The following is a 15,802-nucleotide window of genomic DNA, read 5'->3' on the forward strand; positions in this document are numbered from 1 at the left end:
TTTGCTGCAAGAGTGTCTGGTGTTTAATCTCACGTTGCTGCCGCCCGATGAGCGGTGGCCAGGAAGGGGAGGGGTTCCAGTCCAGCTCGCTCCCGTTTCTAGATGCTCCTGCCGCCGCCGCAGCCTCATCCACCAAGAGTCTCCACTCTCTGCCCACAGATTTGCTGGGCTGCCGGCCTCAGGGTTCACAGTGAGGGCTGTAGGGGCAACTAGGGCGGGTCTCGGGAGGCAAGGTAGGCGGCCAGGGTCACCAGGGCAGCCGCATACGTGCACACGCCCAGCCCGACGGCGAGGACCCCCAGCAGGAAGGCACGGCGGGAGGCGGCCCCTGCCCCCTGGATGTCCCCCTTGGCCCAAGCCTTGTTGGTCTGTAGAGGCAGTGGGCAGCAGTGACCCAGGCATCCCCTCAGTCCCAGACCCTTCCCCTGGTCTCCCCCACCCAACATACCCATTCATTAATTCATGCATGTATTCCAAAAGCAGATATGTAGCACCTACTATAGGTCAGGCACTGGGGATGCTAAGTGATTAATAAAAACATTAAAATGGTATATGCCACTGTTCTAACTCATTTGATTCTCACATTGGCCCAGAGGTAGCAATTATTCCCACTTTACAGATGAGGAAAGTGAGGCACAGGGAAGTTAAGTGACTTGCCCAAAATCTTGCAGAGATCTGGGCACCGTGGCTCACGCCCGTAATCCCAGCACTTCGGGAGGCCAAGGTAGGAGGATCACTTGAGGTCAGGAGTTCGAGACCAGCATGGCCAACATGGTGAAACCCCGTCTCTACTAAAAATTCAAAAATTAGCCGGGCATGGTGGCGCGTGTCTGTAATCCCAGCTATTCAGGAGGCTGAGGCAAGAGAATCACTTGAACCCAGGAGGCGGAGGTTGCAGTGAGCCGAGATTGCACCACTGCACTCCAGCCTGGGCAACAAAGTGAGACTCAAAATATATATATATTGCAGAGAGTGGCAGACTCAGGATTTGAGTTCAGGTTCTTAACTAACACTCTGGGCTGCCCTCCACCTTCCCGCCTCAGGTATATGGCTTTTTGTTTGTGTGGGGCATTTTTCTCTTTTATGCCCAGTCCCCTCCGAGTCCCACACACAGACTGACCTTCTGGGCTAGACAGAAGGCAGCGATTCCCACAGGCCAGAAACAACACAGCATGGAGAAGACAGCCAAGCCGAGGTGGTCGTGGGGTAGAAATGGTGAAAGACGGCTGCTGCCATCCCAGTCCGAGTCACTGTCACTGGATGACATGTCCTACAGGCAGGAAAGTGCCCAGGTAGGCATCTCCAGCCACCTTTCCTGCCCCATTGCTCTGCTGTCCATAGCCCTCAAAGGCCAATACCTGCCCCCAGGGCTTCCCCAGAGATACAAAAAGAAAAAAATGTTCAGAGATGGGCTTTTGGTGTTTGTTTGAGACAGAGTTTCGCTCTGTCACCCAGGCTGGAGTACAATGGCACAGTCTCAGCTCACTGCCTCCCAGATCCAAATGATTCTCCTGCCTCAGCTTCCAGAGTAGCTGGGATTACAGACACGCGCCATCATACCTGGCTAATTTTGTATTTTCAGTAGAGACGGTGTTTCACCATGTTGGCCAGGATGGTCTTGAACTCCTGACCTCAGGTGCTCCACCCATCTCAGCCTCCCAGAGTGCTGGGATTACAGGCATGAGCCACCACACCAGAGATGGACTTTTGACATTTGTATCCTGGAGCCCTTTGAAGGGAAGCTATGGACCAGGTCTCCAGAGAAGAGCCCCAACCACACCCAGAGTTTTCAGTTCATTTTCAAGGGGTTCACGGATCCAATCATGGATGCTACAGTTGTTTATAATGTCTGAGTGAAAAGCCCCTGAATGACCGGGCGCAGTGGCTCATGCCTACAATCCCAGCACTTTGGGAGACCAAGGTGCGTGGATCACCTGAGGTCGGGAGTTGGAGACCAGCCTGGCCAACATGGTGAAACCTCGTCTCTACTAAAAATAAAAAAATTAGCTGGGCATGGTGGGGTGCCCCTGTAATCCCAGCTACTCAGGAGGCTGAGGCAGGAGAATCACTGGAACCCAGGAGGTAGAGGTTGCAGTGAGCTGAGATGGAGCCACAGCACTCCAGCATGGGCGACAGAGCAAGACTCTGTCTCAAAAAGAAAAGCCCCTGAACGGGGACAAACGCCACTGAAACAAGGAAACTGCAAAAACATGGAGATTATTGGCCGGGCACAGTGGCTCACACCGGTCATCCCAACACTTAGGGAGGCCAAGGCGGGAGGACCATTTGAAGCCAGAAGTTTGAGACCAGCCTGGGCAATATAGCAAGACCCCATCTCTACAAAAAAATTTTAAAATTAGCTAGGCATGGGCCGGGTGCAGTGGCTCACGCTTGTAATCCCAGCACTTTGTGAGGCCAAGGATGGCAGATCGTGAGGTCAGGAGATGGAGACCATCCTGGCTAACACAGTGAAACCCCACCTCTACTAAAAACACAAAATCAAAATTAGCTGGGTGTGGTGGCACGCACCAGTAGTCCCAGCTACTCGGGAGGCTGAAGCAGAAGAATGGCATGAACCCGGCAGGCAGAGCTTGCAGAGAGCCGAGATTGCGCTACTGCACTCCAGCCTGGGCGACAGAGTGAGACTCCATCTCAAAAAAAAAAAAAAAAAAAATTAGCTAGGCATGGTGTCTTGTGCCTACAGTCTCAGCTACTTGGGAAGCTGAGGCAGGAGGATGGCTTGAGCCCAGAAGTTTGAGACTCCAGTGAGCTATGATCACATGTCTGCCCTCCAGCCTGAGCAATGGAGCAAGACCCTGTCTCTAATAAATAAATAAAAGATTGAGATTATAAAATGCTCCAATGGCCTAAATGATTAGGGCAAACCTGCCTGCTGGAAACTAATGTAGAGTCGAGATTTTTAAACCTTTTTTTTTTTTTTTTTTTTTTTTGAGACGGGAGTCTCGCTCTTGCCCAGGCTGGAGTGCAGTGGCTTGATCTCTGCTCACTACAGCCTCCACCTCCCAGGTTCAAGTGATTCTCCTGCCTCAGCCTCCTGAGTAGCTGGGATTACAGGTGTGCACCACCACACCTGGCTAATTTTTGTATTTTTTTATTTAGTAGAGACTGGGTTTCACCGTGTTGGCCAGGCTGGTCTTGAACTCCTGACCTCGTGATCCGCCCGCCTCAGCCTCTCAAAGTGCTGGGATTACAGGCGTGAGCCACCGAGTCCAGCCTAATTTTTGTATTTTTAGTAGAGATGGGCTTTCACTACATTGGTCAGGCTGGTCTTGAACTCCTGACCTCAAGCCGTTCATTTGTCTTGGCCTCCCAAAGTGTTGGGATTACAGGCATGAGCCACAGCGCCTGGTCCCACATGCTTTTATTACCATGTGACTTTGATATCCCTCCCATCAAGGGATGAGTTCTGTGTCCCCTCCCCTTGAATTTGAGCAGACTCATGACTCACTTGTAATTAATAGAATGTGGTGGAAGTCATGTTACGTGACTTCCAAAGCGAAATCAGAAAAGGTGAGGCAGCTTCTGCTTTGCTGCAACATTCATGCTGCAGGCTGGAGGTACATAAGCAGCCTGACTGCCCTGAAGCTGTTATGCTGTAAGGAATCCCAAAGCAGCTTATATGGAGGGACCACATATGGAAGCTCTAAGACTCAGCTGGGCACAGTGGCTCACGCCTGTAATCCGGCACTTTGGGAGGCTGAGGTGGATGGATCACCTGAGGTTAGGAGTTTGAGACCAACCTGAGCAACACAGTGAAACCCTGTCTCTACTAAAAATACAAAATTAGCTGGGCATGGTGACACAAGCCTGTAATCCCAGCTACTCGGGAGGCTGAGGCAGGGGAATTCGCTTGAACCCAGGAGGCGGAGGTTGCAGTGAGCTGAGATTGCACTATTGCACTCCAACCTGGGCAACAAGGGCAAAACTCCATCTCAAAAAAAAAGGAAGCCCTAAGACACCATGAAGAAAGAGAAAAGTACTCAGCCAGCTCCTGACTGTTCTAGTTCCACCCACCAGCTGAATGCAACCTCATGAAAGACCCAGAGGCAGAACCATGCAACTGAGTCCCAAATTCCTGACCAACAGAAACCATAAGAGTTCATCGTGATTGTTGCCTGCCTGCCTGCCTTGCTTCTCTTCCTTCTCTCTCCTTCCTTCCTTCCCTTCTTTCCTTCTTTCTTTCCTTCCTTCCTTCCTTTCCTTCTTTCTTTCCTTCTTTCCTTCCTTCCTTTCCTTCTTTCTTTTTCTTTCCTTCCTTCCTTTCCTTTCTTTCCTTCCTTCCTTTCCCTCTTTCCTTTCCTTCTTTCCTTCATTCCTTCTTCCTTCCTTCTCTCTTTCTCTCTCTTCTTTCTCTCCTTCCTCCCTCCCTCCCTCCCTTTCTCTTTCTCTCTCTCCCTCTTTCTCTTTCTTTCTTTCTGTCTGTCTCGCTCTGTTGCCCAGGCTGGAGTAAGGTGGTATGGTCATAGCTCATTGCAGCCTCTACCTCCTGGGCTCAAGTGATCCTCCCACCTCAGCCTCCCGAGTAGCTGAGACTACAGGAACACGCCCCCACACCTGGTTAATTTTTTTTTTTTTAATGGGGTCTTGCTAATTTTCAGAGGACAAAATGAAAAATTAAATAAAAATAAAGATGGAGTCTCGCTATGTTGCCCAGGCTAGTCTAGAACTCCTGGGCCCAAGCAGTCCTCCTGCCTCGCCTTCCCAAAGTGCTGGGATTACCAGTGTGAACCATTGTGCCTGGCCTGGAATGAGAAATTATAAAAAGTGACATTAACTTAAAAAAAAAAAAAAAAGGGAAGGCTGGGCAGGAGTTTGAGACCAGCCTGGGCAACATGGCAAAATCTCTTCTCTACAAAAAATACCAAAAAATTAGCCAGGCATGGTGGCACATGCCTGTGGTCCCAGCTACTCAGGAGGCTGAGGTGGGAGGATTGCTTGAGCCCAGGAGGTCAAGGTGGCAGTAAACTATGATCGCTCCACTGCACTCCAGCCTGGGCAGCAGAGCGAGACCCTCACACACGCACACACACACAGAAAAAAGAGCAGGGTGGACAAAAGCCAGAGATGCATGCACTGTGAAGACACCAAACAGCAGAGTCAGAGATCAGAGGGAAGACAAAGCCAAAAGCCAGGCAACAAAGATGAGAGACAAATCTGGAGAGAAAAAGGTAAAGAAACCAGGAGAGACATAAAACAAGAAGAACCGTAACTGGAAATCTCAGAAGCCCACGCACAGCTGGGAAGTGAGACTCCAGGCCTAAGGCAGATCGGCACAGCTGTCAGCCTGCCAGATGCTGGCCGTAGTGGGGCTCACTCCAGCCCCCTCCCATGCCTTCCACTAAGGTCTGCTGTTCCTACCTCAACATCAGGGGGCCTTGGTTCCCCCAGGCCAGCGCTGACAGAGGGAAGAGGCGGTGACAGGAACTGCAGACCCCTCAGGGACTCGGCAAAGGCTATCTCTCTTAAGGCGGACCCCAGCTCATGCCTGCCAGGCTTCTGGGCAGGGGTCTCACATTCTGTGCTCTCCAGCAGAGGCTGTTGAAGCTCACGAAGACTAGGACTGTCCATGGCTTTGGGAAAACTCCAAGAGGGGTTTCCTAGGGGTAGGGGGAAGAAAAAGACAAGTTGTAAAAGTCTCACTTCACTCAACTTCTGACCCCTTGCTTTAGAGAGACGCAGGCAGAGACCAGTGAGTGCAGTGGTCCTCAGACCCATTTTACAGATAGGGAAACTGAGGCCCAGAGAGAAAAAAAGATTGGCCTCAGGTTACAAAGAGAACTTAGGACATTCAATTTTGGGCATTTCTCTCTCTTCTTTTCTTTTCTTTTTTTCTTTTTCTTTTTTTTTTTTTTTTGAGACAAAGTCTTGATCTGTTGCCCAGGCAGATCCACCACTGCAGATCCGCTAGAGTGCAGTGGTGCGATCTCAGCTCACTGCAGCCTCTGCCTCACGGGTTCAAGCCATTCTCCTGCCTCAGCCTCCCAGGTAGCTAGGATTACAGGCACCCACCACCATGCCTGCCTAATTTTTTAAAAATTATTATTATTTTTAGTAGAGACAGGGTTTCACTGTGTTGGACAGGCTGGTCTCGAACTCCTGACCTTAGGGGATCCACCAGCCTCGGCCTCCCAAAGTGCTGGGATTACAGGCATAGCCACTGCACCCAACCAAATTCTGGGCATTTCTCTCAGGCAAAAGTCACATACCCATCACACTTATCCCAGTAAGTTGCACCTGTTGAACCATGCCTTACACACTTACCTGCCCCATGAACACCCCCAACACCCATCCCAGGTTCATACCCTGTGGCCACCTATCCAGGTCCACGCACCCCTCCCAGTCACACACACACCCATCCCCTACCCCCAGTGCTGCCTGGAACTTCACTCTAGTCTACATTCCCCCTCCTCTGTCCCCGAGACCTGCCCCCCGAAGTCCCCTGCCACACAGCCCCATCTAGGCAAGCCCAGCCTCCACCTCCACACATTCATCTCCCAAAGGACTCCTTGCATATTTGCCCCAAACGTCAGCATCCCTTTCAGGCCCCCAACCTCCTTACACATTTATCCCAATTGACTCCATGCACAACCCTACTCCCCACTGCATCACAAACCACAGACACCTGTGCACACACACGCACCCTGGCCCTTTCCCCTATTCTCATGACCTCTTGCATGCCTGCCTCACTCATCAGGCCCAGGCACCCCTGCCCTACTCCACCCACACACCCATGACTCCACACAACTCCCACACACGCACCAGCTCTCCAGAATCCTTGGCACACCTCGCCCCACAAACACCCTCAACCCCAGCACACACACACGTACGCACGCAACACAACCAGAAAGAATATTCTTCTTGTCCTACGATCCCCCTGGGAGGTCCCCAAGCCTCCTGCCCGCTCATTCCAAACCTTGACTGAGCCGATTTCCTCGCCAAAGCTTTGCCCTCTCATCCCCAACGCCAGGACCCAGGGGAGGGGCTGTGACCCCCACCCACCTACGCCCCTCGCTCACCGCTCACGATCACAGGCCGGGGGCCTCCTGAACCCCCGCAATGTCACCCGCCCAGACCCTGCCACCGAGGGTCCGAGGGGCGCGGGGACCTGGCGCTTTGCTCTTAGCGGGTCTCGGCGCCCCGGGCCCGCTGCGTGCGGGGGCGGGGACGGGGCGGGGCGACGGCCTCCCAGGCTCTGTCCCTCCGCAGCGTCCGGCGAGGGGACCCTGAAAGCCGACTTCAGCGTCCAGGAGCGGGTTTCTACGACTCCCAGGGGTCTGGGAGCAGGCGGGAATCCTCGGAGAACGGTAGCCCCTTCCTCGTGAGTCCAGGCCCAAGCTCTGCCGGAGTAGAGGGCACCCCTGATTCTCCAGGGCCTTCCTGGCTTGGCCCCGCCTCCCTTCCCCTTTGCGCAATAATAGCCAATAATAATAACAGCAACAAGGACAGTGCGCCCTGTTCTAAGTGCTTTGCAAATAAACTTACATACACATGTATTCCTCAGCAAAACCCTAAGAGGCATAATTGTTTATTGTCCGTTTCACGCGGGAGTAAACTGCAAGCCGAGGTTAGGTAAATTGCCTAAGGGCATATCATTGGTTCATTGAAAGCAGACTGTACCCAAGCCCTGTGTGAAACGCTTTACATTCATCATCGCATTCATTCCTCCTCTCAGTAGCTCCGCGTTTTGTTGTTGTTGTTGTTGTTGTCGCTGCTATTTTAGTTTGGGGTTTTTGCTTGTTTGTTTTGTTTTGTTTTTGAGACGGAGTCTTGCTCTGTCGCCCAGGCTGGAGTGCAGTGGCATGATCTCGGCTCACCGCAACCTCGGCTTCCTGGGTTCAAGGGATTCTCCTGCCTCAGCCTCCCGAGTAGCTGGGAGTACAGGGGCAAGCCACCACGCCCAGCTAATTTTTGTATTTTTAGTAGAGATGAGATTTCGCCATGTTGGCCAGATTGGTCTCGAACTCCTGACCTCAGGTGATCCGCCCGCCTCAGCCTCCCAAAGTGCTGGGATTACAGGCATGAGCCGCTGCGCCTGGCCAGGTTTCTTTTATTTTTTAAAAGACGGGGTCCTGCTCTGTTGCCCAGGAATGCAGTGGCACGATCATTGCTCACTGTAGCCTCAGCCTCCCAAAGCGGTGGGATTACAGGTGTGAGTCACCGCGCCTGGCCTATTTTGTTTTGGTGTGTTTTTTTTTGCCCGGCGGGGGGGGGGGGGGGGGGGGGGGCGGGGGGCGGGGGGGTGTTGGCTTGTTTTTCATCCCTGTTTTGCAGATAAAGAAACAGGCTCACGGGCCAGGCCAGTGGCTCATGCCTGTAATCCCAGCACTCTGGGAGGCCAAGGCGGGTGGATCACGAGGTCAGAAGACCGAGTCCATCCTGGCTAACACGGTGAAACCCTGTGTCTACTAAAAATACAAAAAATTAGCCGGGCGTGGTGGCGGGCGCCTGTAGTCCCAGCTACTCTGGAGGCTGAGGCAGGAGAATGACATGAACGCAGGAGAGGGAACTAGAAGTGAGCCGAGATCGCGCCACTGCACTCCAGCCTGGGAGACAGCGAGACTCCGTCTCAAAAAAAAGAGAAAAAGACTCACCTGTATGCTCACTTGGCCACAGTAAACAGCTGGTACCAAGCCCAGCAGACTGTAACCCAGGGCTGTGTTCCTGTGGCCCTTGCTAAGCCAATGGGTGAGGAGGAAGCAGAGACAGGTGGGGTGGGAGTTTCTAGGGAAAGAAGGCTGAGGAGTGGGGTCCAGTAGGGGGTGATGCTTCGATTGTCAAGTGGTACAGTGATGTTCATGAGTCAACATTTGGACCCACATAGACCTCGTTTCCTTTCCAGGCTCTTTTTTTTTGTTTGTTGTTTTTTTGAGACAGAGTTTTGCTCTTGTTGCCCAGGCTGGAGTGCAACGGCGTGATGTCTGCTCACCTCAACCTCCGTCTCCCAGGTTCAAGCGATTCTCCTGCCTCAGCCTTGCGAGTAGTTAGGATTACAGGCATGTGCCACCACGCCTGGCTAATTTTGTATTTTTAATAGAGACAGGATTTCTCCATGTTGGTCAGGCTGGTCTCGAACTCCCGACCTCAGGTAACCCACCAGCCTCAGCCTCCCAAAGTGCTGGGATTGCAGGCGTGAACCATCGCTCCCGGCCCCTTTCCAGGCTCTTTAAGGCACTGAGCGTGTGGCCTCTAGACAGTGCCTTTACCTCTCTGACCCCTGATTTCTTCACCTGCAAAATGGGGATAATGCTCCTTGCCTCTTATGTGATACTCTATGTACTTAGAGTTGCTGTAACAACAAATGTCCAACATTGGGAGCCTCTCTGAACCTATTTTGGTTCAGGTGCTGCCTAGGAAATAGAAAAATAAAAAATGAACAAATATCCAACATTTATCCAAAGCCGGGCAAAGAAAGCACTCTGAACATATTTGATGGTGTTTATTAATATTATTATTTACATCCATCTCCATCGGACTGATTACAAGACTCTCCCTGTCTTGCAAGCTTCCACCTCCTTCATGGAGCCTTGTATAGGCCTCCCTTCCCAGAAGCCCTCCGTCTCACCAGACTGGAGGATTCCCTGGCCTTTGTGGGGCCGGAGTTCCCTCGCTCCAGGGCTCCAGGGCTCCGTGCCAAGAGTCCAGATGCTGGCGCTGGCACTGGCCCCACTCCCGGGGAGAACAGATGGTGTCTGCAAGTGCACTTGGCTCAGCCAGTTTCTGGCAGATGACAGAAGCAGGGAGGGTAGACAAGAGCGTGAGGGGGCAGGATTGTTTCACCCAGGAGGGATGCCCTGTTACTGTCCATCTCAACCTTGCTCTCATTCTTTTCATATTTCTATGAAGTATACTATAGGCCGGGTGTGGTGGCCCACGCCTGTAATCCCAGCCCTTTGGGAGGCCGAGGAGGGAAGACTGCTTGAGCCTAGGAGTTCGAAACCAGCCTGGGCAACATAGCAAAACCCCAGTCACCGAGGCTGGAGTGCAGTGGCATGATCTCAGGTCACTGCAACCTCTGCCTCCTGGGTTCAAGCCATTCTCCCACCTCAGCCTCCCAAGTAGCTGGGATTATAGGCACTCGCCACCATGCCCGGCTAATTTTTGTACTTCTAGTAGAGATGGGGTTTCACCATGTTGCCCAGGCTGGTCTTGAACTCCTGACCTCAAGTGATCTGCCCGCCTTGGCCTCCCAAAGCGCTGAGATTGTAGGCATGAGCCAGCGCGCCTGACCAAAAACGATTTAAAAAAAAAGAAAGAAAGAAAGAAACATACCGGCCAGGCATGGTGGCTCATGCCTATAATCCCAGCACTTTGAGAGGCCAAAGTGGGCAGATCATAAGGTCAGGAGTTCAAGACCACCCTGACCAACATGGTGAAACCCTCTTTCCACTAAAAATACAAAAATTAGCCAGGCATGGTGGTGCGCACCTGTAATCCCAGCCACTCAGGAGGCTGAGGCAGGAGAATCACTTGAACCCGGGAGGCAGAGGTTGCAGTGAGCCAAGATCATGCCACTGCACTCCAGGCTAGGGACAGAGCGAGACTCTGTCTCAAAAAAAAAAAAAAAAAAAAAAAAAGAAAAGAAACATACCACATATTTTTCTTGTTTGTAGTTTGAATCCTGCCACATCAGTGTCGACACAACAAGGGCTGAGATTTGATCTTGTTTTTTTCACTACTGTGCCTCAGGGCCTAAAACAGTACCTGGCAGAAAGTGGGCCTTTATTACATATGTATGGGATGGGGGCATGAATTACCACCAGCCTCCAGCCTCAGTTTTTCACCAAATCATTGAGCTTTGGGTCCTCTTATCCCTCTAGACCATCCTGGAGATTAATTCACTTCCAGTTAGAGCTCTCTGGCTGCTGTTAGCCTCGTACAGTCTAAGAGGCTACACCTCTTAGTGTTTGCCATGGGTCTGGAATATTAAACATGAGATTCCAGCTGGGCACAGTGGCTCAAGCCTGTAATCACAGCACTTTGGGAGGCCAAGGTGGGAGGATTACTTGAGCCCAAAAGTTCAAGACCAGCCAGCGCAACAAAGTGAGATTTTGTCTCTACAAAAAATAAAATCAGCTGGGTGTGGTGATGCATGCCTGTGGTCCAAGCTACTCGGGAAACTGAGATAGGAGGATTGGTTGAGCCCAGGAGGTAGAGGCTGCAGTGAGCCATGATTGTGCCACTGCACTCCAGCCTGGGCAACAAAGTGAAACCCAGTCTCAAAACTAAAAAGACAAACAAAAAATCATGAGATTCCAGCAAGGATTGTCAACAGAGACTGAAACTATTAATTTGATTTGATAAAGAACAGGATATTTATTTAGTCTCAAAGTATCTTCCCCTAGATTACTTATTATAACAAAAAAAAGTATTCATGGAGAAAATTGGCAAACATCACGTTAACCAGATGATACAAGTTAATATCACCATTAACAGGACAAATTGACCTTAGTTGCCTCTGACGTGAAGCAAAGAGGGAGACACATATCATTTCTTTGGTTTTCCTGCCAAAATGCATAACTTAAATCTAATAATAAGAAACATGAGACAAAGCCAAAATGAGGGACACTCTACGAAGGAGGTGGCCTATAACCTTCAAAACATCAATGTTATGAAAAAACAAAGTAATAATAATAATAACAATAAAATAAAGTGCTTGCCAGGTACAGTGGCTCGTGCCTGTAATCCCAGCACTTTGAGAGGCCGAAGCAGGAGGATTGCCTGAGCCTAGGATTTCCAGACAAGCCTGGGCAACAAAGTAAGATCGATCCCCATCTCTCCAAAACTTTTTTTTTTTTTTGAAAGGAAGTCTCACTCTGTCGCCCAGACTGGAGTGCAGTGGCACGATGTCAGCTCACTACAAATTCTCCCAGGTTCAAGTGATTCTCCTCCCTCAGCCTCCGAGTAGCTGGGATTGCAGGCACGCACAACCACACCCGACTAATATTTGTATTTTTAGTAGAGACAGGTTTTCACCATGTTGCCCAGGCTGGTCTCGAACTCCTAGCCTCAAGTGATCCCCTCCTCCGACCCCTACTGCCTCAGCCTGCCAAAGTGCTGTGATTATAGGTGGGAGCCACTGAGCCCGCCCTGTCTCTCCAAAACTTAAAAAAAAAAATTAGTCGAGCATGGTGGCACACACCTGTAGTCCTAGCTACTTGGGAGGCTGAGGTGGGAGGATCACTTGAGTCCAGGAGTGGCTATGATGGCCACTCCACTACAGTCTGAGTGACAGAGCAAGACTCCAAGTCAAAAAAAGGGGGGTCAGGGAGGAAAAAAATCCTGTTGTATGCTACGACCTGGATGACCCTTGAGGACACTATACTAAGTGAAATAATCCTGTCGTAAGACAAATACCGTAGGATTCCACTTACATGACGTACTTAGAGTAGTCACATTCACAGAGATAGAGAATAGGATAGTGGCTGGGTGCGGTGGCTCACACGTGTAATCTCAGCACTTGGGGAGGCCGAGGCGAGCCGATAACAAGGGCAAGAGATCGAGACCATCCTGGCCAACAGGGTGAAACCCCGTCTCTACTAAAAATACAAAAATTAGCCGGGCGTGGTGGTGCGTGCCTGTAGTCCCAGCTACTTGGGAGGCTGAGGCAGGAGAATTGCTGAAACCCTGGAGGTGGAGCTTGCAGTGAGCCGAGATTGTGCCACTGCACTCCAGCCTGGAGACAGAGCAAGAATCCGTCTCAAAAAATGAAAGAAAAAAGAAGAGAGAAAAGAGAAAAGAAAGAAAGAGAGAAGGAAGGGAGGGAGGGAGGGAGGGAGGAAGGAAGGAAGGAAGGAAGGAAGGAAGGAAGGAAGGAAGGAAGGAAGGAAGGAAGGAAGGAAGGAAGGAAGGAAGAGAAGGAAGGAAGGAAGAAAGAAAGAAAAAGAAAAAGAAAGAAAGAAAATAGGATAGTGGGCTAGGCGCGGTGGTTCACACCTGTAATCCCAGTACTTTGGGAAGCCAAGGTGGGCAGATCACCTGAGGTCAGGAGTTCGAAATCAGCCTGGCCAACATGGCAAAACTCTGTCTCTACTAAAAATACAAAAGTCAGCCGGGCATGGTGGTGCATGCCTGTAATCCCAGCTACTCGGGAGGCTGAGGCACAAGAATTGTTTGAACCCGGGAGGCAGAGGTTGTGGTGAGCTGAGATCTCACCACAGCACTCTAGCCTGGGTGACACAGAGAGACCCTGTCTTAAAAAAGCAATAAGGCCGGGCGCGGTGGCTCAAGCCTGTAATCCCAGCACTTTGGGAGGCCGAGACGGGCGGATCACGAGGTCAGGAGATCGAGACCATCCTGGCTAACACAGTGAAACCCCGTCTCTACTAAAAAATACAAAAAACTAGCCGGGCGAGGTGGCGGGCGCCTGTAGTCCCAGCTACTCGGGAGGCTGAGGCAGGAGAATGGCGTGAACCCGGGAGGCGGAGCTTGCAGTGAGCCGAGATCCGGCCACTGCACTCCAGCCTGGGCGACAGAGCAAGACTCCGCCTCAAAAAAAAAAAAAAAAAAAAAAAAAAGCAATAAAAAACAGGCTGGGCACGTTGGCTCATGCCTGTAATCCAGCACTTTGGGAGGCCAAGGCAGGCCGATCACCTGAGGTCAGGAGTTCGAGTACAGCCTGGCCAACATGGTGAAACCCTATCTCTACTAAAAATACAAAAATTAGCCAGGGGTGGTGACACATGCCTGTAATCTCAGCTACTTACGAGGCTGAGGCAGGAGAATCGCTTGAAGCCAGGAGGCAGAGGTTACAGTGAACAGAGATCACGTCGCTACACTACAGCCTGGGCAACAGAATGAGACTTTGTCTCAAAAAAATAAATACGCAGCCGGGCACAGTGGCTCACGTTTGTAATCCCAGCACTTTGGGAGGCCGAGGCGGGTAGATCACAAGGTCAGGAGTTCGAGACCAGCCTGGCCAATATGGTGAAACCCCGTCTCTACTAAAAATATAAAAATTAGCTGGGCGAGGTGGCATGCGCCTGTAGTCCCAGCTCTCAGGAGGCTGAAGCAGAAGAATTGTTTGAACCCGGAAGGCAGAGGTTGCAGTGAGCTGAGATGGACAATAGAGCAAGACTCTGTCTCAAAATTAATTAATTAATTAATTAATTAAAAATAAATAAATAGGCAGGGTACGGTGGCTCACGCCTATAATCCCAGCACTTAGGGAGGCTGAAGCAGGCGGATCACCTGAGGTCAAGAGTTCGAGACCAGCCTGACCAACATGGAGAAACCCCGTCTCTACTAAAAATACAAAATTAGCTGGGCGTGGAGGAACATGCCTGTAATACCAGTTACTTGGGAAGCTGAGGCAGGAGAATCGCTTGAACCTGGGAGGCGGAGGTTGCAGTGAGCCAAGATCACGCCATTGCACTCCAGCATGGGCAAGAAAAGCGAAACTCCGTCTCAAAAAATAAATAAATAAAGTGAAATAAATAAACTGAAAGAAAATAGGATGGTGATTACCACGAGCTGGGGAAGAGGGGGGAATAGGGGAGTTGTTTTGTTTCAAAAATGTGTTTAGTTTGCAAAAATTTTAATTTTGCAAGATGAAAATGGTTGTGGAAATTGGTTGCACAACAATTTAAATGTACTTAACACTATTGAACAATACAGTTTTAAACAGTTAAGATGGTAAATGTATATTTTACAATTAAAAGGCTTATTTTTTAATTTTTTTATTTTTTGAGACAGAGTCTCACTCTGTCACCCAGGCTGGAGTGCAATGATGCAATCTCAGCTCACTGCAACCTCCACCTCCTGGGTTCAAGTGATTCTCGTGCCTCAGCCTCCCAAATAGCTGGGACTACAGGCGCTTACCACTATGCTCAGCTGATTTTTTTTTTTTTTTGTATTTTTAATAGAGACGGGGTTTCACCATGTTGGCTAGGCTTCTCTCGAACTCCTGACCTCAAGTGATCCACCTGCCTCGGCCTCCCAAAGTGCTGGGAATACAGGCGTGAGCCACTGCGCCCAGCCTGTTGGTTTTTTTTTTTTTTTTTTAGAGGTGCCCTCTCACTTTGTTGACCAGGCTGGAGTGCAGGGTGCCATCATAACTCACCGCAGCCTGGACTTCCTGCACTCAAGTCATCCTCCCGCTTCAGCCTCCAAACTAGCCGGGATGGCCAGGCGCAGCCATACATGGTGAAACCCTATCTCTACTAAAAATACAAAAATTAGCTGGGCATGGCAGCAGGCACCTTCAATCCCAGTTATTTGGGAGGCCGAGGCAGGAGAATCACTTGAACCCAGGAGGCAGAGGTTGTGGTGAGGAGAGATGGCACCATTGCACTCCAGCCTGGGCAACAAGAGTGAAACTCTGTCTCAAAACAACAACAACAATAAAAAACAAAGTAGCTGGGACTGCCAGCTGTATGCCATACTTGGCTTAAAAGCATTTTGTTTTTGCGACAGGGTCTCACAGTTAGTTGCCCAGGCTGAAGTGCAGTGGCACAATCACAGCTCACTGTAGCCTCCAACTCTCAGCCTAAGCGATCCTCCCACCTCCCCCACCAGAGTAGCTGGGGCTACAGGGGCATGCCACCACACCCAGCTAATTTTTTGTAGTGATGGGGTTTCATCATGTTGTCCAGGCTGCTCTCAAACTCCTGGATTCAAGCAATCTGCCCGCCTTGGCCTCACAAAGTGCTGGGATTACAGGTGTGAGCCACTGTGCCCAGCCCCATATTCTATTGGTTAAAGGCAAATTACGAAAACTAGCCACACTGAAGTGAAAGAGAATTAGGCTCCACCTACTAAAAGGGGGCTGCCCAAGAATCTGTGG

The 15,802-nt window shown here is 50.6% G+C and overlaps 2 protein-coding genes across 5 annotated transcripts in view; one reads left to right on the forward strand and one right to left on the reverse strand.

The window, feature by feature from the left end:
* On the reverse strand, positions 1–7,667 carry TMEM91 (transmembrane protein 91). Of its 4 annotated transcripts, none has more exons than XM_009194560.4 (4): positions 7,038–7,667; positions 5,380–5,618; positions 1,121–1,270; positions 1–368 (listed from the first exon to the last, which is right to left on the reverse strand). In XM_009194560.4, the coding sequence occupies exons 2-4, from the start codon at positions 5,587–5,589 to the stop codon at positions 210–212; spliced, it is 519 nt and encodes a 172-aa protein (XP_009192824.1). In that variant the 5' UTR covers positions 5,590–5,618; positions 7,038–7,667; the 3' UTR covers positions 1–209. The 4 variants fall into 4 exon arrangements, with proteins under 4 accessions (XP_009192824.1, XP_009192827.1, XP_009192826.1 ...); XM_009194563.4 differs by having other exon boundaries at positions 1–197; positions 7,038–7,419; XM_009194562.4 differs by having other exon boundaries at positions 1–209; positions 7,038–7,419.
* The window catches only part of B9D2 (B9 domain containing 2), a 22,846-nt gene continuing 14,296 nt past the window's right edge, over positions 7,253–15,802 (forward strand). The window contains exon 1 of the mRNA XM_009194567.2: positions 7,253–7,339. The gene's annotated coding sequence lies outside the window, so the exon portion shown is untranslated. The remainder of the gene's footprint in view (positions 7,340–15,802) is intronic.

This window comes from Papio anubis, chromosome 20 (assembly GCF_008728515.1).
Source record: "Papio anubis isolate 15944 chromosome 20, Panubis1.0, whole genome shotgun sequence".
Classification (NCBI taxonomy): domain Eukaryota; kingdom Metazoa; phylum Chordata; class Mammalia; order Primates; family Cercopithecidae; genus Papio; species Papio anubis.

Bases quoted from the DNA above. Each gene is read 5' to 3' on its own strand.
- TMEM91 (XM_009194560.4), bottom strand. From the start codon at position 5,589: ATGGACAGTCCTAGTCTTCGTGAGCTTCAACAGCCTCTGCTGGAGAGC. The intron at 1,271-5,379 runs GTAGGAACAGCA...TCCTGCCTGTAG, and splicing joins CAAGGCCCCCTGATGTTGAG to GACATGTCATCCAGTGACAG. The intron at 369-1,120 runs GTCAGTCTGTGT...CTGCCTCTACAG, and splicing joins CCTTCTGTCTAGCCCAGAAG to ACCAACAAGGCTTGGGCCAA.